The 27,280-nt window shown below is 36.6% G+C and overlaps 1 protein-coding gene across 1 annotated transcript in view; it reads left to right on the top strand.

Moving 5' to 3' along the window:
- The first annotated feature begins 8,073 nt into the window (after window positions 1-8,073).
- LOC118197952 (uncharacterized) overlaps window positions 8,074-27,280 on the top strand; it is a 76,653-nt gene continuing 57,446 nt past the window's right edge. Inside the window, exons 1-2 of the mRNA XM_085819681.1 lie at window positions 8,074-8,457; window positions 17,021-17,318. Of these exons, the coding sequence (XP_085675807.1) occupies window positions 8,074-8,457; window positions 17,021-17,318 (682 nt within the window). The remainder of the gene's footprint in view (window positions 8,458-17,020; window positions 17,319-27,280) is intronic.

Below are 27,280 nucleotides of genomic sequence, written 5' to 3'. Positions count from 1 at the left end.
AATGTGAGTAGACGTTACAGCAGAGGTCTCCCAGAATTACAACGCCGAATGAGGACCGGTGTTTGGCCATTACTGCCAAAAGAAACAGGCGGAGCACAGCCTCAGACCTGTTTCGTCAGCTCTCTTCAGCCACTGGTACGACAATTTCAAGGCACACCGTGTACAGACGCTTAGGGCAGATTGTTCTATATGCTCGTAGACCTGTCAGATGCGTTCCACTTACTGCTACTCACTGTCGCCTGCGGTTAGCCTGGAGTAGAGAGCATGCATTGTGGACACCGAAACAGTGGGCTTGTGTGATTTTTTCCGACGAGTCCAGGTTTAGCTTGCTGTCTGATTCTCGCCGGACTTTCATATGGAGAGCTCCAGGTACTCGTTACTACCAAGAAAACATCATTGAACGACACCGTTACGGTGGTGCAGGAGTGCTCGTTTGGGGTGGAATTATTCTGGGTTCCAGAACTGACCTGCATGTTCAAATTGGAACCATGACAAGCCAAATCTATCGGGACGTCATTCTGGAACAACATGTACGTTTGTTTCGGGGCGCCATGGACGTACAATTTGTGTTTATGGATGACAACGCCCGTCCTCACCTTGCAAACATCGTAAGCGAATGCCTTCAATCGGAGGATATCACCCGTATGGACCGGCCAGCATTCTCACCGGACTTGAATCCAGTAGAGCACGTGTAGGACATGTTTGGCCGACGTGTTGCAGCCCGTCAACCTCCTCCTACATATCTACTGGAACTTCGGAGAGCATTGCTTTTTGAATGGTGTAACATCCCCCAAGATCAGATCGATAATTTGATACTCAGCATGCCTAGGCGTTGTACGGACTGTATTGCATCGTCTGGGAGACATACAATGTATTAACAATTATACCAACCATGTAATATTGGTTTTTTGTAAATAGGAGTTTTTTGGAATTTGCTCCAGGGAGAAAAAATCGCTAATTCTTTTTAACAATATCAAATATATAGCATCTTTTTTGCTCTTTACCTTTTGTTTAATAAATAAGCTTTACAAATAAGTCAAATTTGTTTTGCTTCTAACTCTTCCTTGGCCTGATTTTGCATTATCCTTAATTTATGGACATGAGTGTATTTCAAAATATACCTCAGGATACTTGTTTTGAACAATTTTACCTTTTCAGCTTCATAGATTTCTCATACATATAGGAGACTCGCATTGTCGAAAATGATGAAAATTTTAACAAATTGAAATGCTGCATTGGACAACAAGTGATATTAAATACTGTTATTTATTTATGCTTTCAAAAATACTGATTATTTCCAGAGATATCAAAAATATTTTGGGCCTCTTAAAACGTCTTGCTTTATAAACACATGTGCAACCTTTATATCAGCTGCGTATGAAAGCCTGTTGTTTCTATTATAAATTGCCAACACATTCGATTTTTATATTCTTATAAATGTATTTTAGTAACACAAACATAATTAATCGTTTTTAGTAAATATCAGATTTGCTTTCTTTTGTTTCAAATTTTTCTTCAAAATGAAATATACTTTCATTTTGCTTTGCAATTTTTCCAACTAACGCAATCGTTTGTACTTTTAAGTCAATCTGCATTATGATAAATGGAGAAAATATTTTAAAAATTTCAGAGGCTTGATGTACGTGTGAGTAACACGTGCATACGAAAATATCCCTAACATTAACTAGGAAAGCCGAAATCTTAGTTAAGATAGACATGTTACAATTAATAATCAAATTTAATAAGGAAAAGTAACAGTTGCCGGGTACATTATAACGGCTTAAGAAATTCAGAGCACAGTAAAGATGCGAGTATGAAGTTTACATATCTCTGCGAAGCAGAGACGCACACATTTGTTGAAGTAGTTCCACTTGACTGCCGGGGAAAAATCTTCTCTCTCCGTCAGCCTGTAGGTTTGCCAAACGGGTTTACTGTTTCGCCAATTGGCGCTTTTCTGTACAGTTTTTAAGTCCGTATCGCCTGTTTGGCGCTGCCGCTGCATACTCCCTCCGCAGTGTCAACGAAATGTGACATACTGATGCGGGGGTCGGATTAATCGTCCAGAACGGGTGATACAATTGTCCGAAGTTTTTTTCACACTCTTGGAAGCAACTTGAGAAGAGTCCATGGTTACAAAAGCGGGTTTCAGTCTATCTATGGAGATCGTTTGCTTAGTCCCTTTTATTTCGAGATCAAACGTTTTATCTCGTCTTTCTAGCACCTTAAATGGTCCATCATAAGGAGTTTGAAGTGGTTTTCTAACTCCGTCGTGTCGAACAAACACATATGTGGACTTGTGAAGGCGTGGATGAATGAAACATGTTCGCTGGCCGTGGCTAGAAGTCGTGGTCGGGCGGACACTGGCAAAGTGAGATTTTAAATCCTCCACAAACTGTTTGGGGGACGCATCCGGAGGTGTCGGATTGAAAAATTCTCCTGGGAGACGGATAGTCTTTCCATACACCAGTTCAGAAGTGGTTGCACCTATGTCCTCTTTGAGAGCGGCGCGGAAACCCATCAGCATTGTTGGAAGGGCAGCCACCCAGTCACTGGTATCGTGCGCTTTTAAGGCAGCTTTCAAAGGACGGTGGAATTCCTCGATCAGTCCATTCGCCTGTGGGTGGTACGGAGACGTCCTGATCCTCTTGATTCCCAATAATTGGGAAAGGGTTCGAAATAAGCCGCTTTCAAACTGTCGCCCTTGGTCGGTAGTAATAACAGTCGGACAACCAAATCGAGTAATCCAGTGGTCATAGAAAGCCTGTGCTACTGTGCGTGCTGTTATGTCTGGTAAGGGTACTGCTTCGGGCCATCTAGTAAATCTATCTATCATAGTTAGACAGTAATAATTATTTTGAGAAGGAGGTAGGGGACCAACAAGGTCAAGGTGAACGTGATCAAACCTCTGTGATTGGTCTGGAAACTTCATTAACGGGGTTCTAGTATGCCTGCTTACTTTTGCTTTCTGGCACGGAATGCACTGCCGTGCCCATTTCGCGCAATCTTTGCGGATGGAAGACCAAACAAACCGTGAACATACTAACTTTGTTGATGCGCGAATGCCGGGGTGAGACAAACTGTGCAAGGTGGCAAAAACTTTCTCACGGAATGCCGGAGGAATGTAAGGACGGGCGTTACCTGTTGACACATCGCAATATATCGGTAAGCTACAATTCGGTAAGGTAAGTTTTTTGAGATGTAGAACTTTTGACTCTTTACGCAATGTTTGTAATTCTGGGGCGATTTCTTGCATTTTAGCGATTTCCTCATAGTCGATAGGGTTAGGCATGCTTGTTGCTTCTATACGCGAAAGTACGTCGGCAGCGATATTCTCCGAACCTTTTATATGGCGAATTTCAGTGGTGAATTGTGAGATAAAGTCTAACTGCCTAGCCTGACGAGGTGAACACTTATCCAAACGCTGTCGGAATGCATACGTGAGCGGTTTGTGATCGGTGATTAAAGAAAAGTTCCGTGCTTCCAACATATGCTTAAAATGCCTAATAGCAGCATAAGCTGCCAATAGCTCTCGATCATATGCACTATAGTTCCTTTCAGCCTGCGAAAGCTTTCGTGAGAAAAATGCGAGAGGCTGTAAATTTCTATCAACTATTTGTGATAGCGTTCCACCGATCGCGAAGTCTGACGCATCGACCTGTAAAACCAACTGGGCATCTTTCTTCGGGTGTGCCAAAAGAACAGCATTAGCGATTAGCTGTTTGCACTTTTGAAATTCACTCCGCGCTTCCTCAGACAAATTCAGGATTGTCTTATCATTTTTCTTAGCCCCTTTTAAATACGAAGTTAAATGTATTTGATTCTGGGCTACGTTGGGTAAAAATCGACGGTAAAAATTTAAAAATCCTAAAAATCTCTGCAAATCTTTTACCGTTTTAGGAAGTGGGTAGTTAAGTATCGGTTCCACTTTGTTCGTCAGAGGCTTGGTACCATCTTTATTGATTATATGGCCTAAAAAAGATATTTCCGGAACGCCGAAAACACATTTCGAAGCGTTAATTGTCAATCCATATGAAGTTAATCTTTCAAAAACAGTACGCAGGTGAGATTTATGCTCATCTTCCGTATCACTAAATATCAAAATATCATCTAAGTAGACGTAGGCGAATTTTAGATCTCCAAGAATTTCGTTCATAAACCTTTGAAAGGTTTGAGCTGCTCCGCACAGTCCGAAATTTAAAAACGGAAATTCGAAAAGACCAAATGGGGTGCAAACTGCAGTTTTCGGTATATGATCTGGATGGACTGGTATATGATGATATGCCCGAACGATATCAATTTTTGAAAAAATTGTCTTTCCGCTAAGCGTATTATTAAAGTCTTGTAAATGCGGGATAGGGTATCTGTCGGGTTCGGTGCACGCGTTTAGTTTTCGGTAGTCTCCTACTGGCCGTATGTCGCCCGAACTTTTAGAAACTACATGAAGAGGTGATGACCATGCTGATTTTGATGGTCTACAAATACCTTGATCTATCATAAATTGAAATTCTTTTTTTACTGCTTCGTATAACTTAGGGCTTAACCTACGCGGTTTACTGTGCACAGGAGGACCGTTTGTTTCGATGTAATGAACCGTACTATGCTTTACTCTACCCGAATCGGATTTTAACTTCAGTACTTCCGGAAAGTCTTTCAAGATTCTGTGATATGGTGAATCACCAGATATTAACTTTACCGAAAAATAATTTTTAGAATCGGAAAGAGAACCAATACGAGTTAATTTCGTAGTATTATCGATAAGCCTACCTCGTTTTAAATCGATTAAAAGATCAAAATGCCTTAAAAAGTCGGCTCCTATTATAGGCACTGGTACATCGGCGATTAAAAACTTCCACGAAAAGTTTCGTCTAAGTCCTAAATTCACAGTTAACAATTTTGTTCCATACGTAGAAATTCTGGAATTATTCGCGGCAAATAATTGAAGCGAATCAGGATGCATTTTCTTAAACTTAGAAGTCGGTGTCACACATGAAACATCCGAGCCCGAATCAATCAAAAAGTTTAAATTTAGTCTGTTATCGTAAACATGTAAACGACATGGATGCGCGACTGCCGATGAATTTCGATCGACAGCCGCTACTGCTAGTTTTCCTGGGCCGTAGTGTTCTGAGAAAAGGAACAAGGTGCTCGACATTTTCGTGCATTATTACCGAATCGCGAATGAAAATAACAATAATTGTTCACACGCTCTCGGGAATGCCCACGCGAAAAACTACGTGCTGTGTTATGTTGATCCCGGGGGAAATTATTCCTCGTTTTTCCGCGGGAGAGTCGCTCGACTTGTTTACTTAGGGCAGAGATTTCACTCCTTAAGGCCTTAAGCTCCTCGAGGGGGGCACCAGAATCGTTAGGGTTTCTGGGGGAACTCGCCGAAGCTGCCTGGACCGCGAACACGCTGTTGTTCGTTGGCGTGCGCACTTCAGCTATCTTATCAGCCATTTTTGCTAAATTGTCTAAGGATTCCGAACTTATTGATAAAATGGCATGCACCTCGGAAGGTAACCTTTGCAGCCATAATGATTTTAAAAATTCGTCAGTTATACAGTTTCCACCTAATTCTCTCATTTTTCTCAATAAGTGAGATGGTTTGTCGTCCCCTAAATGCAATTCAGAAATAAGTCTGCGTATTTGCTCGCTTTCCGAATCTGAGAATTCTACTATTAACCTAGCTTTAAGGGCATCATATTTAGCCGTCGCTGGGGGATTAAATAAAATATCTGATACTGCAGAAAGAGTTTCAGGGTCTATCGAAGAAACCACGTGGTTGTATTTTGTACTATCGCTACTAATCTTCGCTAAAGCAAAGTTACTTTCAACTTGAATAAACCAAAGTTTAACATTTTTTTTTCCATAAAGGGGGAATTTTAACTGCCACGTGTGAGATTTGTGGCTCCTGAACCGCCATATTCGATTCCTCGTTGGTTTGGCCTTCCGATCCTGGCATGGTTGCCAATTATAAATATATCGTAAATCGTAAACTTAATGTTTTGCACTATACCTTATCAAAACAGTATCAATTTAGAATAAAATAATGAAGACATTCAATATCTCAATAAAAGTGTGAGCACGAATATTACCCAAAGATCAATTTTAAACAATCAGTAATTAAATTAAAACTATAATTTTAGAGCAAAACATATCACAAAAACATAATTAAGACCAATCACAGATAATTAAAAAAAAATTGACCACATACCTGTAAATTCTCCTTAAGTGTGATAAACCACGTGTAATCCGTACGATAAAATGAGGAGGAAATAAATAGGGTTGAGCCTTTATCAGTCATAAGGAAGAGCATTGGCATCAAAATAAAGCATATTTTTAGTTTTTAAACAAAGATTGAGACAGATAGTCATTAGGGATCGAAACAGAAGGAGCGAGGGACAGGGTCACCAATGATGTACGTGTGAGTAACACGTGCATACGAAAATATCCCTAACATTAACTAGGAAAGCCGAAATCTTAGTTAAGATAGACATGTTACAATTAATAATCAAATTTAATAAGGAAAAGTAACAGTTGCCGGGTACATTATAACGGCTTAAGAAATTCAGAGCACAGTAAAGATGCGAGTATGAAGTTTACATATCTCTGCGAAGCAGAGACGCACACATTTGTTGAAGTAGTTCCACTTGACTGCCGGGGAAAAATCTTCTCTCTCCGTCAGCCTGTAGGTTTGCCAAACGGGTTTACTGTTTCGCCAATTGGCGCTTTTCTGTACAGTTTTTAAGTCCGTATCGCCTGTTTGGCGCTGCCGCTGCAGGCTTATATTGCCAATGGATCACAAACAGGCACTATGTTTCAAACGTTTTAGAGGTGGACGCCTTAAATAAAAGGAATCTAAGCCTCCACATATTTATTATGGTAAAATAATTATTGTTTATTATCCTATACCCTACCTAACGACAGTTGTGACGAATTTATTACCACTTTGATTTTCTGAAAAATTTCATTTCTAAAAATATCTCCTTTAAGATCTGGACTTATTCGTCTATGAATCAATTTAGAGATTATCTGGGATTCATGAATGAAAATCCTTTCTTTACATTTTTATCAAACTTGTAGTAAAACTCTATCTTTATAAACTATTATAACAAATGCAATTCGATGTTATTTTCAGTTTATCAGATAACCATCAGTTCTATATCTGATGTGCAACCAAGATAGATATAAATTAAATACATCTGAGATTCATTTTTATGCTTATATTCATCTGTAGTTTCAACCAGATACCACTGTTTGTCGTTCCGCTTTTAATTACTATTGTTTACGCCTGTTGTCACTTTTTAATCGAATTTTTTTCGGCACATGAAAGACCTATAATAATGAAATTATTTATTATTATTTCTTCATTCTAAATTACTTTATTGTTTCTTTTTTAACTTAAATTTTTTTCTATTTTCTTCAGCGACCGTTTATAAGTGCTACGGGACAGCCTATAACAGACACTGAAGCATTTAATCAAATCTAGACATTTATTGCTCTTCAATTAAATAAATCATTTCGAGTGGAGACCATGAAAATGCTAGTCATTCCTTTTAAAGCTTAAAAGAACTCGTTAAAAGTTATTAATTCTACTTCAAAAATACAGTTCGCTACATTATGAATGTGTGATTTGTTACACTTAATTTTCTAAAGGTGAAAAATATCGAATACAGCAGGGCTATGCCAAGGGGCTAATTACAGCAGACTGGAAATTTTGTTGTTTTGTTTTCATACAGTAATTTTGTTGCATTGAAAACTGGTGAATTTATTTCGTTTACTTCAGCAATATAAATGAATTTTCATTTTCGAATATACACTAGTTTCCAGAAATTAAGGAAAAATCACAAAAATAGCGATAACTCTTTCAAAAATAAGCCAAACCGTATAAAGTATAAAATTTGAATATGTTGTAAAATAAGAATTGCTGAGTAAAACTATGGTATGCAAATTAGTGGCGTTGCGATTGCAATGCGTCGTCTGCGAGGACAATAAAATTGCATGTTTCAGAGCTAGCCTGGAAATTTTGCTGTGATAATAAGATAGCAAATCTTGGATAGCCAATTCGTAACAATGACATCCAGGCATCATTTGCCAGAAGACCTGCGATGGAGAGCTATTGGAAAACTAGAGATAGGACAAAGTCAGATAGAAGTGGTCAGATGGCTAAATGTGAGTCCTTCTGTGGTTCATAGACTTTCGAAACAACTGCTAGCCATAGATTCGGCATTCAGGAGGTTTACCCAAGGACGTCCAACCGCTATGCTGACCGCTAATGATCGATATATGTTGTTATGCGCACAGAGGAATAGAACCTCAACTCCGACCCAACTTAGATCCTTCCTTGATGCAGCCACTGAAGGGTTGATGTCAACGTCAACCATGCTTTACAAAGAGATCAGTATGCAAGGCGACCAGCCATTTGCGTACCGCTCACGTCACATCATAGCAGGTACCGTATGAGTTGGGAGCATGAACTTGTTCACTGGACGGTTGATCAATGGAGGGTTAACAGATGAGTCGAAGTTTGGCCTCCACAACAGTAGCAGGTATTATTTGATTTGAAGAGAACCTGGAATCCGTTATCACCCATCAAACATTCTTGAAAGAGGTGCATACGGAGAAGGCAGTGTTTGTGTTTCGGGGAATATCCCTTTGAGTGGAAGCTTAAACCTCCATGCCTTTCCATGTGGAACCATGAATGCTCAAGCCTATAAAGATGATATACTTGATGCTTATATGCGCCCTTATGCCTGAGCAATAGGTGTTAATTTTCTGCTATCGGACGACAACGCTAGACCGCAGCTCGTATCCTAGATGATTATCTTGTAGGGTTTATATTTATTTTAACTAACATTTATTTTAAGTTTAAACTATCTTTCCTGTCAAGCCTTACTTTCCCCTGGAACTGCCAATGCCAGAATATGTAAATTTGAGTAGAACGCGCAAGCATTCAAATTATCAGCGGAAGTATTATGATTTAAATAGCAAGGAAACAAGTTCGGTGTGTGATATTCTTACTTCACGAGCGCGGAGGTAGTTAGCGAGAAATTGAAGAACCCCGCGTTTCGGCCTATGTGCTTGGCGGGAAGTAGTGTTAATCGTTCAAGTGAGCTTTAAGTCTGCTGAATTAGCAGCGGTGTTGTAAAACGCGGTGAGTTAGTTATTTTAGAGAGCCTCGTAGTTAGAGTCTTGTCTTTAGTTTCTTTTCAGGTTATTATTTTTATTTGACTGTCGAGTTGGCACAGTCTGGGAGCGTCAAGAGCACGCAATTGTAATTTTTACGTTGAATAAAAAGGGACTTAAACCCTTCACAAGACTCTGTGTTTTATACAGTTTTCACAGTCATCTCTTGGTTGCGTGCAAGTTGGAGGCGAGCAACGTTACATTGGCGCCCGAACAATTATCGAACTGAAATGGCCGAAAACTGTATGGAAGCCGCTGGACAACACCAAGAAATGACAAGCCAGTTAGAAAGATTTGGATACCTGGTCCAGACTTTGAGAGCGTCAATCAAGCCAAACGTCCATTTCGACGGAAAAAATTCGGTGGCGGTATTTCTAGAAGGTCTAGAAAACCACTTTCAGCTCTACCCCGTTCCCGAAAGACAAAAAGTTGCCATCGCCACATCAGCACTAAGAGGACAGGCCGCGCTATGGTGGAAAAACATAGGCAAATTTTTATTAGGGGAATTTGGAAGCCAGACGTATACATTTGAAAATTTCAAAAAATCGTTAGTAAAGGCCTTCCCCATAGTGAAAGATTGCGCACGGCTGGAAGCCGAACTATATAGTTTCTACCAACGGGATACAGCAGAATTGACGGACTTTATTCTACGAAAAATCAAGCTAACGGATATGCTGTATGGGAAGAAACCCGATGCGGAGATTATTAAAATAATATTACCAAGATTGTTACCCGCTGTTCAAGACTACTTTGAAATTAGAAACCCAAGCACATTGCAGGAACTTTTCGAATTGGCGGTGAAGTTTCAAAATCGCAGAATAGCGGAAAAAGCGAGAGGGGAAACATATTCTCAAAGTACCCGAAGGAAATCTTCAAAGGAGGAAACCAGAAATGGAAATCGCTCTTATGGGGGAAAAAGCTATCAAGATAACGCATCGAAACTCGAAGGTCAAGGCCCAAAAAGAAAATTTGAAAATAAACATCCGCGTACCCAGAAGACACAGATTGAAAGGAAAGCTTTAAACGAGTAGAGGGGCCTGTGAAAGGGAGGGTCCAGACCCCGGAAGTTTTAAAAAAACCCTCAAATAGACATTTAAATACGGTCATCGTAAAAAACTCACAGCTACCAATTATACAAGTCCTGGTTGGCGATGTACCAGTAGAAGTCCTCATCGATACAGGAGCAGAAGGAAATTTTATCAGTGAAAATTTCTTCAAAAAGAATTTTTATAGGGTACGACTATTTAAAACCAAAAATACGGAAATTATAGCGGCGCAAGGAAAAACATGTCACTGCATCGGGAAATTATCATTAAACTTACAGGTAAAAGAGGAAAGTCTCAAAGTATTAATTTTTGTGGTGAAAGATCTGCAACATTCTCTTATTTTAGGCATGGAGTTTTTAAGGGCCGCGAGGGCCAAATTAAATTTTCAAGATAGTTCCGTGGTGTTGGAGATGGACCAGAGGGTGGTGGAACCTGTGGAGACACCGCAATTGGACCTTAGCCATCTGAATGACCATGAAAGGAAAGCAATACAGCAAGTGGTGAGTAATTTTTCTCATTTGTTTTCAGAAAAACCAGGAAACTGCCAAATAGTGACGCACAAGATTCAATTAAATGCCGAAAAACCTTGTAGGACTAAGCCATACCGTTATGACAAACAAAAAGACTTAATCATCGAAGAACATATTCAGGAAATGTTAAAGAATAAAATAATAACGCCCATAAATAGTGAGTACGCGAGTCCAGTCGTACTATGTAGGAAAAAGAACGAGTTTCCTCCTTCGTATAAAAGGGCTTGGAGGTTTGCTATTGATTACAGAAAACTAAATAGTATTACCAAATTTCCAGTTTACCCTTTGCCGGTTATAGACGAGATCATTAGACAGATCAAATCGACAAGATATATGTCTACTTTGGACTTAACGTCTGGCTACTATCAAATAGCTATGAGACCCGAAGATATACATAAAACTGCGTTTATAACAAAATCGGGCACTTATGCATTTTTACGCATGCCTTTTGGGTTGTGTGGGGCCCCATCAACATTCCAGAGAGCTATGGACATTGTTCTAAAGCCTGTCCTAGGAAAGTCAACTTTGTTTATCTAGATGATATAATTATAAGGAGTAGTACGTTGAAACAACATATTAATGATTTAGAACAAGTTTCTAAATTATTAAAAGAGGCCGGTCTTACAATTAACGCCTCAAAATGCAAGTTCGCAACTAAGGAACTTAAATATCTCGGTTATAAAATTTCGCAAAAGGATATAGAAACGCAAGATTCAAAAATAAAAGCTATTAAGAATTTCCCACCGCCCAACACCGCCAAGAAACTTTCTTCCTTCCTTGGGTTATGTTCTTACTATCGATCTTTCATAAAAGATTTCGCTAATATTGTTGAACCACTCTTAGTAATCAAAAGAAAAAAGGGTAAGTTTACGTGGACAGCGGAAGCTAACACAGCTTTTGAAAGATTAAAAGAAGCGCTTATTAATGCCCCTGTTTTAAAATTTCCGGAGGGGGACGAAAACCTGGAAATTGCAGCAGATGCGTCAGACTATGCGGTGGGTTCGGTTCTTATGCAAAATAACCATCCGCTGGCATTTTTTAGTAAAACATTGAATCAGACACAAAGGAATTATACAGCTACAGAAAGAGAAACATTAGCCGTATTAATGGCTGTACACAAATTTCGAGTTTATTTCGGTACATCGCCAGTAACAGTCTTTTCGGATCATGCGGCTGTTGGTAGACTTTACTCGGGGAAAACCCTAACGCGCAGGTTAATAAGATGGGCTTTAAAACTCCAAGAATATAATATCACAATAAAATATAAACCGGTTAAGGAAAACAATGTAGCTGACGCACTTTCTCGTATAAAACTGGACGATGAAGGAAATGAACTTAAATGCGCTGTGTTGACTTCAAAAATTTTAGATTCTAGAGATACGGTTATTACTGAACTGAAAGCTGATCCTGAATTTGGAAATATCTATGCTTATTTGAAAGACCCCGAAAGCTTTGAGCATATGGATATCGATGCGATAAGAAATAGAGCAAAAATCTATGAAATAATAGATAATTTATTATTCTATACGAAAACAACAAACGAAAATATTGAGTATAAGCCAGTCATCCCAGCCTCGCTTCGATTAAGCATTTTGAAGGAGTTGCACGAAGCAAAAACAGCGGGCCACCTAGGGGTCAGAAAGACTTTAAAAAGGGTACGCGAGGCGGTATATTTCCCGCAATTATACAAAATAGTAACGGCGTATGTCAGGTCCTGCAATCAATGTCAGTTAATAAATGATATTAATTACAGCCCGGCCGGGTACTTAAATAGCATTCGCGCTACATTTCCGAATGAAATTTTAGGCATAGATCTCCTTGGTCCCTTCCCCCAGAGCGAGTTAAATAAAAATCGTTTTCTTTTAGTAATAGTAGATCATTTTTCAAAATGGACAGAAATTGTTCATCACAAGCGCAGGGATGGCTACATAAATGAATTAGCTTATGCTTTAAGAACGGCACATCATGATACTACCGGAAAAACTCCAGCAGAATTATTCTTAGGCCGAAAATTAATTACGCCTTTAGATAAATTATTCTTTGTGCAACAAAGAGAGCAGGAGTTTAAACAAAAAGATGTGCAAAAGCTAATTGATCAGGCGCTTAAAACCTCGGATACGGCAAGAAATAGGCAGAAAATATATTATGATAGAAAACGCCGTGAAGCAGATTTTAAAGTTGGGGATAAAGTATTGAAGCGGAAATTTTCTTTATCAAGTGCCCCAGACAATTTTATGGCAAAGCCAGCTCCAAAGTTTGAAGGCCCCTATGTAATTCAGGAAATCAAAGGAGTAGTCTTATATCTTAAGAACGAGAGAGGGGAAATCTGTAAAGCAAGTCCCGACCAGGTGAAAAAATACTATAATCCAAATGATTTTGAAATCCTTAAAAGTTTCTTGCAGGACTCAAGTCTAAACGAAGTAGAAGGTCCAGAGACTACAACAACTATTCCACCACCCAAGAAACAGAGAACTGAAGAGAGACCTAGCCCTTCTACAACCCGGACGTCGGTATCAAAAAGAAAAAATAATTTTCAAACTCCAGCGTTTAAGAAAAACAAAAATACAGATGCACCGGGTAAAGAAACCGTGGTAAAGAGAAAAACACCACCTACAAAGGATTGCAGGAAAAATTATACATCAAGGAGAACGCGCACACGGCCACAGAGTCAGGTGCCAGCAAGGCCGCCGTTCCGGAAACTGAAACGACAACAGGAGGCACAAAAATACGACGAACAGAAGAAATTCAAGAAGGACTCCAGACCGGAGGACGTCAAGACCAGCCGTCCCAGGGAGAAACGGAAATGCCAACAACCAGACGATTACTCCGCCAAGAGGCCAGCATGTAGAGGACGCAAAAGCAAAAGTCAGGTGGACGACACTCGGAGGGCAGTAAGGAGAAGATTAACATCCATGAAACCTCTAACTTGGGACCAATTCTGCCAAAAACGAATGACGGAGTTTCAAGCATCGAAAACTCAAAGATAAGTTAAAACCTTCTATAATTTTTTTTTTCTCTTTTGTTCCGAAATGTTATGCATAAGTACGAAGTTCTATGTTTTGACGAAAGTCAATATGTCTCGGTTGAGACTTAGTTTTGTTTTACTTTATTTAGCTAAGGCAAAAGTATTATTTTCTTTAAGTGTAAAAGCTAAAAACAAGCATTTTCTGTTGGTCGAAAGACTAATTTTGTTATGTTAAAGCCAAAATTTGGCCGAAGATAAAAATAACTTCGTATTCTTGTATTAATAAGAATTTTACTTTCAGTGCCGCCAGCTTGGCGAAGAATGAGTAAAGTAAAAATTTATTTTCTCTTATTCATTTTATGGTAAATTGTAAAAAGCATATGTATTAAAAGTTTGTAAATGTATGTAAATACTTGAATGTTATGTAAAAGTAGAATTTAGTCTAGAAGCATAAAATTGTAGATGCTAAAAGTGAATGCTTAAAAGCAATGAAGTCAAAATTTAAGTATTAAATAAGCCTGCATGTTTTAAGATCAATGAGGGGGAAGTTAGAATGAATGTGTTTTGTAGGGTTCTCCACCTACATTTGAATTTTTAAGAATATTAAAGTAGCTCATTGAGTGGTAGAATGTCGAGTAAGGTGTGTCTATTTGGTCGTTTAATTCTAACAAATCATGATGGTTAGGGGAAGTGTTGTAAGACTAAAACACGAATATTCCCGTTTGACACCACACACGGTGGAGAGCCAGGGTAAAGTTAAATTAATGCTTGAAAAATTGAATGAATGTGAATTAAGCAATAACTAAGAAAAACGAATCGTTTAAAAACAAAAATTTATTGTGTCAAGAAAGTGTAAATTATAATGGATGTAGAAAGATACTGATACTTATTCCTTCCAGATGCTGGAAGGAAAGACCAAGATTGATTGATGAAGTCCAGGAAAAGTTGCTGTAAGAAAAGAGAGTTATAACGAGCAACAGAATTTTAGTATACAAATTGTTACATAAGATTTTTTTGTGTAAACGAGGTTCTCGCCAGTTAGTTCAGAATTAGAGAAACTTACAACAGGTCGTTTGTAGGACCTGCTTCCAAGTTTTCCAAATTCTGGCAGCGGCAAATGTAGGGTTTATATTTATTTTAACTAACATTTATTTTAAGTTTAAACTATCTTTCCTGTCAAGCCTTACTTTCCCCTGGAACTGCCAATGCCAGAATATGTAAATTTGAGTAGAACGCGCAAGCATTCAAATTATCAGCGGAAGTATTATGATTTAAATAGCAAGGAAACAAGTTCAGTGTGTGATATTCTTACTTCACGAGCGCGGAGGTAGTTAGCGAGAAATTGAAGAACCCCGCGTTTCGGCCTATGTGCTTGGCGGGAAGTAGTGTTAATCGTTCAAGTGAGCTTTAAGTCTGCTGAATTAGCAGCGGTGTTGTAAAACGCGGTGAGTTAGTTATTTTAGAGAGCCTCGTAGTTAGAGTCTTGTCTTTAGTTTCTTTTCAGGTTATTATTTTTATTTGACTGTCGAGTTGGCACAGTCTGGGAGCGTCAAGAGCACGCAATTGTAATTTTTACGTTGAATAAAAAGGGACTTAAACCCTTCACAAGACTCTGTGTTTTATACAGTTTTCACAGTCATCTCTTGGTTGCGTGCAAGTTGGAGGCGCGCAACGTTACAATCTTCAACAGCAAACAATTTAGTGCATGGAGTGGCCGGCTTCATTACCTGACTTGAATCCTATCGATCATGTTTGGAATGCTTTAGGCGTATAGCTGTTCTCAGTCCTCCTCTTCAGACCCTTGACACGCTTGCAACTGCTTTGTAAGAGCAATGCCTTTCTCTTCCTACAGAATTGATAGACTATATAATTGACAGCATCGCACATCGCTTTAGGTGTTGTATTACTTCTAAGGAAGATCATACTCAATACTGAAGGTAATTTTCCTATACCAAACTGCCATATCCCGATTTATTCATTTTTGTTATTCATTCATTTATTATAATACCACAGTTGTCTGGTAATTTCTTTGCATGCTGTTTTATACCTTACTGTGTCTTGTATACTGTATGTCAGTTTCATTAAATCCTGCATGTAATTTTTGAGTAATAATCATTCTTGTGATTTTTCCTTAATTAATGATCACTAGTGTAGTTAGAAAGTAGAAAAGTTTGTAGAAAACTGATAAAAAGGAAGTTCATATGGTAAGTTCGTTAATAGGTTAAATTAAACGAAATGTTTCATAAAAGAATGCGTTAACATATTTTTGGAATAGTGCAGCACTGTTTTGAATTGAATGTTTTGCTGTTTTTATTATTATTTTACTTTATTTGCCCGTAAGTATCTAATTTATTATGAGGAATTTTTGTTTTAGAAACTAGCAACATTCTTTTCTCTTAGGTACTGATATTTGGTTTTAAAATCTTTCAACTAGAGGAAGTCATTTGGTAATATTTATATTCAGAATAATTATTTACATCTCGAGGTATGACTTTCCCCTTTGAGCCGTTTTCACAATAATGAATAGTGAGAAAAAAACTTTTAGGCAATCATTAGTGTCAGGATAGTTTCAATTGCAATAGCACCCCCATATGTATATTTTTTATTATCAAGGTGCGAACATAGATATAGTAATACTATTATTATTATTATTATTTTATTATTATTATTATTACTATATCTGTGGGTGCTAAGCATAATGCGCAAGATACAATTCTAAAGATTTCAAAATATCTATTATTATTATTATTGCGTACTGTTGTATACTATGTGTACCTGAATGTTAATTAAAATAAGTAAAATAAACTATTTTATGATTATGTCTGTGTAATTCAAAGCTCTTCATTGGTATGTTATATGCACATTTTGCAAGATGGTATTAGATGTGCGGTCTGGTGCGAGTCTCGCATGGCATGTTGCAATCTGAATAACAGAATCGCAACCATGGTGCAAAGCCTAATGGCAACAATTATGCTTGTGGCTACTGCAATAGCAGTTATCCTGAGAATTAGTTCAACATTTTATCTCGTATTTAACTTGACTGTAACTGTATGTAATTTAAGAACAAATATCATTTGTTATAGGATTTAATAGTTTGAAAGTTTTAGAATTTTTATTATATAGTGGTGCTGCTAGTATTTGAATGTAACGATATCTAGCTGTCGAAGTCTTGTGATTATCTGCAAAGAAACTTGTTTGTAAGCAGTTATTTTAGAATAATCATGCTGCCTTTCTCTAAATGTGTGTAACGAAAATTTAAAATATTTATTTAATTATTTATTCATTCATTTCAGAACACCATGCCTTCTAATGAAAAGTTGTCCTATCATAAAGCACTTAGAAACCTTATGAAAACATCTTTTCACAAACATAGACTCAGTTCAGCTGGAGTGGATATAATGTCGAAAATATTAAATAAAATACATGTAGACCTGATTAAAGGTTTTGAAGATGAATTTGGATCTTCTGATGAAATTACCAATAGTGAATTTCTCCATTATATGCACAAGGCCGCAGAAAAGATGCTCATTGGAGATATTAGGAAGCATGCCCTTTCTGAAGCACAAAGGCAATTAACTCTGCTGAAGAATGGTATGTCATAATACCTGATTTTATGTATTAATTTTTTTAGTCATTTAAGGTAACGAAACCTTGTAAAGCAAAGGTGAGAAATGATTTTTATCCTTATCAATCTCTAACAAATCCCTGCGAATTGAATTCTCTTCCCAAAAGGATCGGAAAGAGCCTCCTGTATGAAGGTATACCCTCTTTAGGCGCCGTTTGTTACAAGAGTTCGCTACAAGAACGAGTGTGCGTGTAGCGAATTTCGAAACACGCGTGTGTTTTTCGAAATTACTCTATTGATTTACAGCTTGGCGCGCAAGTGAATAGTAGAGTTATTTCAGCTTGTAAAGCGATGATGCTTTCACACGTTCTGTGCCTTGAAAAATCAGCCAATGACCGCTCTAGAAACTATTTTATTCCTTTTTTTAATCTCTACAATTTGAAAAATCGTTTAGACCATTCTAAGAAATTAATATAAAATCTCTGCAGTTTTTATCTCAAGCTTTGAATTCATTTACATAGTTTTTGGATTATTCAAGCAGATAATCCTCAAAACCAAAATTATATTACATTCTTTCCAGTATACAAAAGCCTTCTATAAAAGATGGGCAGCGAAATATTATCAAGAAAAGCATTTTAAGCGTTTTTAGTTTTTTAACAAATTATGCCTCAGTGAGATCATCGCGTAGTTAAACGTGGGATTGCTAAATAGTACTGATCTCACAGATTAGTGTACAAAAGCTGCGAGGCTAAAGCATGCACAGTTACATGCTTTCAACGCAAGTACAGTTACATGCACAGTTATATGCAAGTACAGTTACATGTACAGTTACATGCACAGTTACATGCTGCATGCACAGTTACATGCTTTCAACGCAAGTTGGGCCCGCCAGCGGCCGAGCGGTAACGTCGCTGAACACTGGTAGTTCGGTCCTAGGTTCGAATCTGCATGGGTTGGCACGGGCTGGCTGCATGGGTGTTTTCGTGGTTTTCCCCATGTGTAACGTGTATACGAGCCAGTTTCCTTAAAAAGTCCTCCACGAAGGCATCCCTCCCTTAAGGCAGATAGCCCTCGAGTGCTTTGCCGTAATCTAATAAACCAAACCAAACCAATCAACGCAAGTTGACTTTAGTAAACTGGCAGTAAAAATATGAAACACGCGTTCACAACACTGACTGCTATATATGAGTATGTATATGTAATATGAGTTGAGATACTTAATTATATATAACACAAGTTGATGTATAACGACTGGTATGGATGAAATATACGGTAAAAATTCAATAATCGGTGTGAGCGCCAAGCTTGGCGAGAGTTTTTTATTTGGCGCGATTTTAATTTGGTTGTGGTTTCCGGCTGTATAAAACATACAAACAAATACTAATTCAGAACTCAAACAACAAAAATCATGTGAAAAATTTGAAAATATAACGCTGATTTTTGTTGTTTGACTTCTGAATTAATACTAAGTTTATCAAAAAAGCCTTTCTTAAATGATGTTAGTAATAAAAAAGAAACCGTTTTATTACTATCTAGGAGTACTAAGAGAGACATAATACAATAATTTCTTTATTTGAAATTTCCTGCAGAAACAATATGCTAATTAAATAGATTTTTTTGTAAGATGTACCTTTTCACACATAGTAGTTTAAATAGCCGGTTCTAGAACATAAAATAATGCAAAAGATTCTCATGTTCTATAGTACGGTCACCTCTTTTCTTCCACTTTAATTTTGTAATGACCCCAAAGTATATTTGGCTAAAATTCCATAAGCGGGGTAAGTTGGCGCCAAAGTATTTTGGCCTTCAAAATTTGGCGAATTTTTTAGGCGCACTAAATGAAAGTACTAAAATTTAATTTTTAAACGTAAACAGAATAGCAACTTTTAAGTTTTGCAGTAGTGAAAGGCCTTTGTTTTATGTATGCCGGTTTGCTTGTGGCAAACCTAGAGCTTTATTTCTGTAACTGTAAGAGCGCGAATTTAGTGTAGCCAGATTTTTTTTTAATTTAATTTTGCAATACTGTGTTTGTTTTTAAAAGTTTGGTACTTACGTATTATCTCAACCAGGTTGGCGCTATTTGTAAGTTTGAGTAAAAAAGTATGAATAGAAAGAAAATGTACATTTATTAATTACAGATAATTTTTAATACAGTTTTTTATATTATTTTGTTTTAAAATATAAAATAGCAATTAAACCCTTCCGGTTTCGAATTTGAATAAGTTGCAGAATTATTTTTTCAGCGGAAATCTTTTGGCTATTGCTTTTAGCACTGATTGAAAACCGTATTCTCCATAACCATGTACACGTCGACTTATTTTTACTTAAAAAAAAACATCCCAGAATTGCACAAAAATGGCATTGCGCACACTCTTGACTTTATCCATGTACACTGCTATTTTCTCATAAATTACAAAAATTTGCACGAAAATGCAGGAAAATTTTGTAAATCTCCACATGCTCTTTTTACAAAACTACGTATAACACGTAGGGTTGCCGTAAGTAGGGTCGCCAAATTTGGCAATTTATGCGAATTTTGGCCTGGTTGCGATAATACGTAAGTACCAAAAGTTTTACTGCTTCATATTACTGTTATATATATGTTTAATATTATATTTATATAAATATTTGCAGAAGGTTAAGCTGTTGTTGGTGGGATAATGTTGGATTTCATATGACATGAAGTTTATAGTTTATGAATGTTTTCATTTAATTTTATTTAGTTAATTTTTTTTTAGTTTTGTTTCTTGCATATGGCAATCGAAAGATGTGGAATATTTAAAGCTTTGAACGAAAGTTGTTTAGTGTGTTGAATTCCACGACGATTCTAGTAACTTGAATATTTCAGTTAGTTTATGATGCTGAATACGCATAATTTGCTATTCTGTTTACGTTTAAAACTGACTTCGCAGTGCTCTGATCATTTATTTCCTCAATAATTATTTACAAGAATTTTTCATTCTACTATTTTATGATGAATTACATATATATAGGACTATGCATTTACTTGCAAAGATGTTGGACTTTGTTTTACTCATCTAGTATTTTATCATCTCATCTTACTATTTATTCTGTTTACATAAAATAACGGCGTTTCACTACTGCAAAACTTAAAAGTTACTATTCTGTTTACGTTTAAAAATCATATTTTAGTGCTTTCATTTAGTGCGCCTAAAAAATTCGCCAAATTTTGAAGGCCAAAATACTTTGGCGCCAACTTACCCCGCTTATGGAATTTTAGCCAAATATACTTTGGGGTCATTACAAAATTAAAATGGAAGAAAAGAGGTGACCGTACTATAGAATCTGTACCTAGGCAGTCTCGGCCACGGGGGTATAAAAATTTATGAACTTGGTGGTTCTGAAGGCTCTGGGAAAGGTCACTTATTGGCCGGCCCCGGAGTCTGGCACGTCCTAGCGCGGCGTGGTTCTAGTAACCCGGGGGTCTCCTCCGGGGTCGCTGGGTAATGTCCCGCTGCGACGGGCTCGCCCAAGCGACTGGTAGGAGCATTTGACGACCGGTGCTGCCTGGTGTCGTATCCAGGTGGTGCGCTGCTCTCCTGGAGGGTAATAGTGGAAGTTGAACTTCCACGATGTGCCCAAAGGGGGAGTGAACCTGCAGTGGGATTGATTTCTCGGAGCAGGGAAGCCAAAACTCTCTTATAGAACATGAGAATCTTTTGCATTATTTTATGTTCTAGAACCGGCTATTTAAACTACTATGTGTGAAAAGGTACATCTTACAAAAAAAATCTATTCAATTAGCATATTGTTTCTACAGGAAATTTCAAATAAAGAAATTATTGTATTATGTCTCTCTTAGTACTCCTAGATAGTAATAAAACGGTTTCTTTTTTATTACTAACATCATTTAAGAAAGGCTTTTTTGATAAACTTAGTATTAATTCAGAAGTCAAACAACAAAAATCAGCGTTATATTTTCAAAATTTTCACATGATTTTTGTTGTTTGACTTCTGAATTAGTATTTGTTCTGCGTGTTATTGTGTCTTAATTATACTTAGTATTGTTTCCCTTCCAAAGAAAAAGTGATCTAAAAGGGTTTTTAAGATTTTTAGGTATTTACGTATCATAACGTTGACCGTTGGCCGAAATTTCAGCAACTGTCACCAAATGCCAGTCAACACTGCGAAATTCTAAAGGATTGGAGCTAAATAACGTGGATCTATAATAAAGAGGAAATGTGATATCCGAGTAAGATTAAATATTCAACTTTATTTGAATTGGCATTTGCAGCTACAGTTTACTTGGCACTCTAATCGTACCTATTCAAGAACACTTACATTTTTTATACTGTTGCGATAGGAATAGAGTAAAGAGAAATAGCGTCCTAACAGGAAAAGAGGTAGAAGCTAAAGAGCGAAATTATCCAATATGGAGGTTCAGAAGGTTTGGGTTTAGGTTGCTCATTAAGAGGAAGGTTTCAGTTCACGAAATTTTGAGTTCAAGTACCAAATTAGCTTCGTCATCAGGGTTACGCAAGTCCTACGAGATGGATTGATTTAGAAATGACGCAGTCCAGAAAAATTATTTCTATTTTTAGAATACAGAGAAGGAATTGAGGGCTATTGTTGGTTTAAATTATAATTCTGAGTTTAAAATTTTTTTTTATCTTACACACACACATATATATACATAACGGCGATGCAAAACCCATCTATATATATAGAGAGAGAGATGGGTTCTGCATCTCCGTTATCTCCATTCACGAAGAGTGTCACATTGATCTGAATTCTAGGTTCTCAACGTGGGCGATAATGCCACCTCGTGGGCGTTTGAGACTTTAGGGAAGCAGTAGAAGGCCCAGAGAAAATTAGGGGGCGTTGAGATGGCATAGAGGGGTGTGGGCAGATTTAAAAAAATATTGTCTAAAAAAGGAAAAAAATATACGCTAATCATGTACTTACTAAAGTAAACTTTAATATTGGGGCACCAGTTCAACTTTCCTACCCCCCCTAGTGTGAACTAAAGGTCATTTAATCCCCCCAAAATGGAAATCATTTTGAAGGAGCTTGTAAACTTGGAACTGTTTGATAACATTTTTAAAGGTAGTGGAGTTTGTAGCAAAAGGAGGGTAGAAACAGTTACTTTCTTGTAGAAATAAAGTGTTACACTTAGTTTAATGTTGTCTCTGATGGGTTCCTTTATACTCAGCAGTAGTGAGAATTAATAAATTATAGCATAATTTTGTTACTGAATCTGGAATACACACTAATATCTTTGCAAGTGTATGATTGTAGTTTAAGCAACGATTACTTTCAAGAGGAGGTACTAATTATAACCTAATAACCTAACTTTATTTATAAAGCTATTTAAATATATAGGAAAAGCTATTTTTATGACAACTGCCAGACTTTATGAATGATTTATATAAAATTCTGCCTTTTAAATATAAACCAGTAAATTTTTTTTAAATGTTTACTTTTTCAGTTGTTTGTAAATATTTGATGGGATAGGAAAACTGAAGTAGTTCATATTGGTTAATTTTTGTTATTGTATGTATTTCAATTATTTTTATCACATGGGCAAAAATTCACATATTTATGTAGTTCGGGAAGTGGATGAACATTGAACTTAAAGATTCCACTACATTCAGATCTGCAATAACTTGTATGGTATAAAAAGTTTTAATTTTAAATTTGAATAAAAAATTTTCAAATCATCTAATTTCACGTGAAATATCTCATATATATATATATATATATATATATATATATATATATATATATACAGGTAAAGTTAACAAAAGCCTCTTAATAAAAATAGCAAAACTATATGCTTGTAGCACTTCAGTTACAAGTTTTTGTTAAATAACGTGATTTTTGCAATCCTGCAGGAATTGTGAGTATTATCTGTGCTTGTTCTAACATGCACTCTATTCCTGCATCACTCTTGCCCCCCGCTTACCAGCTTACCGCTTTTTACCAGCTTCTGCACCGAGTGCTATATACGAGTCACTGCATGTTTATCTTATTCCTATCGATGCATGTTATATGTCTCCAACCTAAATAAAGGCAGTGGTTGTTCATTTTATTTTCATTAGCATTATCGCACGCATTTGATGACAGGGTTTCAAAAGTTGATCTTTTCACTATTGAGACTACCTCTTTAGTATTGTAACGTAGCGGAGTTTTCCGATTTGGACAGAATAAAAAGACAGATTGCCTTTTAGATTTTTAATGGAAACTTCACAAATTAATTCTTGGTTGTACAAAATATTAATTATGTTAAAATTATCATTAGAGAATTACAGACCATTCGCTTCAGCGAACGTAGTCTTTGCGCCTTATTCATAGCACATCCATCACAGTTCTTCGTGCATCTTTTAGCGTTCTCAAAGTCTTTCTTTTGTGTCTTCTTGAACAGATCTACCTCAGGGTGCTTAACACCAGTTCTTTTTGTGAGAAAAGGAAATGGTTAATTGAGAACTTGAGCTGTTTGTCACGTATTTTAGAGTAATGGAAATAGTTAATTGATAAGAACCGTCTTTTGGCACGTACTTTTTTACCAGCTTGTGACAACTAATTGTCAACCCTAAATGCCGTGTTTCTTGTCGCAGTATATATATTTTATTATAAATAACCGTTAACTTAGATATGTCTAACATTCACTACTACTGCATCTGGAAAGTAAAAACCATGCCGGAAGCAAAAAAGAAGAGACGGCAGTATAGTGTGGATTATATTAAATACGGATTTATTCAAAATCCCACGAATCTATCATCGCTAATGTGCCTTATTTGTCAAAAAAACATTTTCGAATGAAGCGATGAAGCCTTCTAGACTTTAAGATCATTTTAATAAAATACACCCGAATAAGAAAGACAAAGATGTGACCTATTTTTAATACATGAAAAAGATGTACGAAATTCAGCCAACTATATCAAAACTTTTTTCATCAGTGTCTAAGCAAGACGATGACGGACTTCGAGCTTCGTACAATGTAACATTGTTGATTGCTAAAACAGGCAAACCACATACTATTGGGGAAGAATTAATTTTACCAGTAGTGAAAGAAGTAATAACTACTGTGCTCCATAAATCTGCTACAGATATTATCCGAAAAATTCCTTTGAGCAATAGTTCTGTGCAAAGACGAATTGATGAGATGGCTGAAAGCATTGAAGAATCGTCGTGCAATCATCTGCGGACTTATCAATTTCAATTCAGCTGGATGAGTCCACTTTACCAATCAATAAAGCATTGCTATTGTCATTCGTGAGATTTATCAAAGATGAAAAAAATATGTCAAGAACTATTGTTTTCTGCCAATTTGAAAACAGATACAGAAAGAGAAACCGTATTCAATACTGTGGCAAAGCTTTGTGATGAAAAAGAAATTCCTTTTAATAATATTTTGTCAGTTGCTACGGATGGCGCATAGCGTGCTTAAAAAATAAAATTCCTGGCGTGCTTGCTGTGCATTGCGTAATACATCACCAGCATTTGACTGCAAAAAATCTGAGTGAACGCCTCCATACAACGCTGCAATATGTTACAGCAGTTAATAAAATCAGAAGTAACTTGTTGAATAACAGATTATTTAGTCAGCTTTGCATTGCTAATGATTAAGTTTACAACCGATTGCTGCTTCACACAGAAGTACGCTGGCTGTCAGAAGGTACTTGTTTGACTCGATTTTACAATCTGTTTGGATCTGGGATAGAGTTGCTGGGCAACAAAGACACGGAACTGCGCGACAACCTCATCTCATCAAAGAACGATATTGCGTACTTGACAGACCAGTATAAATTGTTTAATGATGCCAGTCTCCAACTTCAAGGCGAAGACTTAAATTTGGATTAAGACAAAAAATAGCGTTGCTGCTTTCGTTTCAGAACTTGCTATTATACAAAAATGGCAGGTGCGAATTCAACTGAATTCAGAACTGAATTTTCTAGAGGCATTTCACATTCAAAAAAATCTTTCTGTTCTAGTTAACGATCCTAATTCCAATCCATCTTTGCCTTCGGCCTTTAAAGAAATTATATTTTAATTCTGGTTTCACCAACAGATGGCGCCACTTGCTTATTCTTGTCCAGGCTTTCTTATCTTATCTAATCATTATTTCCTATCTTGTTCATTTGCGGTTTTGCGGCTGAGGATGGTGGTTCGCTAAAACCATCGAAATAGTCCTGTGAAAATTTTGAAAATATAACGCTGATTTTTGTTGTTTGACTTCTGAATTAGTATTTGTTCGGCGTGTTATTGTGTCTTAATTAAATTCACTCTGTTTGATGAGTATTTCTTGTGTACACAGTACATTTAAGAGTGAGCAGTTATTAAATGTGAAATTTACAACACTAAATGTATAAGAATGCAAATTAGTAAAGTTCACTTTGAATGAAAGTGAAATCTTCATAATTGCCTACATTTGTTCTAACTTCGCAATGAAAAGTTTCAGAAGCAATCGACGATGCTTTAATTATTTTGTACAGAAAATTGTGTGGCAGAATATTTTCAACCATCTACACACACACACAGACAGACCGTATTTTATTCTCGAGTGTCAAGACGTAGAACATCTTTTTACTCGACTTCCGTCATCCGATCCGAACAAGTATGGCTGAAGTAGCGCTCGAAGCGCGCTGTTTCCAGCTCATGAGGAGAGCCAGTAGGCACACGACGGTAGGAAGTCTGACGTAGTAGGAGTTAAGAGAATGAGGTGAGGCAGAAGGGGGGCGAGCAAGATGCCGCAAGCCTAGGAATTAGGGCAGACAAGAAGACGCGTCGCAGACGGAGCTGTGCAAGGTAAAGCAATAATGAGTTTTTATGATAAGATAGTGTTAAAGTATACTACATGACAGAACGAGTTTGTAATAATACAAACTCTCAAGATTTCTGTCAACCATCTTCCTTAAATCTTAAAGCACGTGAAAGGTCATGTGACATGACAGAAATAGTACTGAATGCTCATTGGTCCATCCTAAAAGCCACTCCCTCGGTGGCTATACACATGCGCACATGTGAAATATATCACCGTTTGCCGACCGCTGATCTAGATGGATGTTTTTGTTTCGAAAACGTTGGCAACATTGTCCTTTACGCCTATTGTTTACATTAGTTTTTGCGCGAATTTGAACGTTTCAGATATGGAAAAAATGTTTGTCCTAGAACATAAACTAGTATCTCAAACACATCATTATTCATTAAAAAGTGAAGCAATTGGAGCAATCTTAGAAGTAAAACGCTGAAGAATGTTTGGTTATTCTTAAATAAGTAATTTGTTAATTTTTTAGAACAACTGAATTTTGTGTATAATTTTTAAATACTGCAAGTCACCAGATTGCTTTTTAAACTCATCAGTCATAAAACCAAATAATATTATGTAATAATAGCCGATTTATCATTTAAAAATGGCATGAATTTTCTTAAAGTATTTTGGTTAGCGTTTAATATAATCAGAGTAGACCAACATTTTGTAGATGAAAGAATTATAAAAATGCTTTTAAATAATGGCTCCCTATTATAAATTTTAAGAATTAAAAATATTCTCCATTGCAAATTTATAAAACCATCATTGTCAACTATCCAGTCATGAACTAGCTTTTATGTGAATTAAAAATATTCATTGTTAATGCATGAAATGTTAAACTATATGAAGTTTTCAGCAATAAGTTTATTGTAAAATAATTTGTAACATATAAATACTTTTATACAAACTGTTTTATTTCTAAATAAAGATATTCTTTTCTCAAAAATACTTTTCATTACAGTAATGCTTCTTTTGATACATGAAAAAATATGGTACTCTTCTGTTATCAGGACCAGATTCAGAAATGTATATGTATATGCATGTATTTTTGCATATATGTGTATGTACATGCACATACATGCATGACATATGAAGAGTACCAAAAATATCAATATTAATTTAAAGGCAAATTTAAAATATCATAAATTTTTAGGTTTGGAAATTCAAATAAGGTATAGATTTTTTACTTTAGTTGTCAGATTTTTAATCATTTAA

Source organism: Stegodyphus dumicola, chromosome 6 (assembly GCF_044657685.1).
Source record: "Stegodyphus dumicola isolate Sdum_Otavi_A_Nest chromosome 6, ASM4465768v1".
Classification (NCBI taxonomy): Eukaryota; Metazoa; Arthropoda; class Arachnida; order Araneae; family Eresidae; genus Stegodyphus; species Stegodyphus dumicola.
This window is presented reverse-complemented; position numbering and strand designations above follow the sequence as displayed.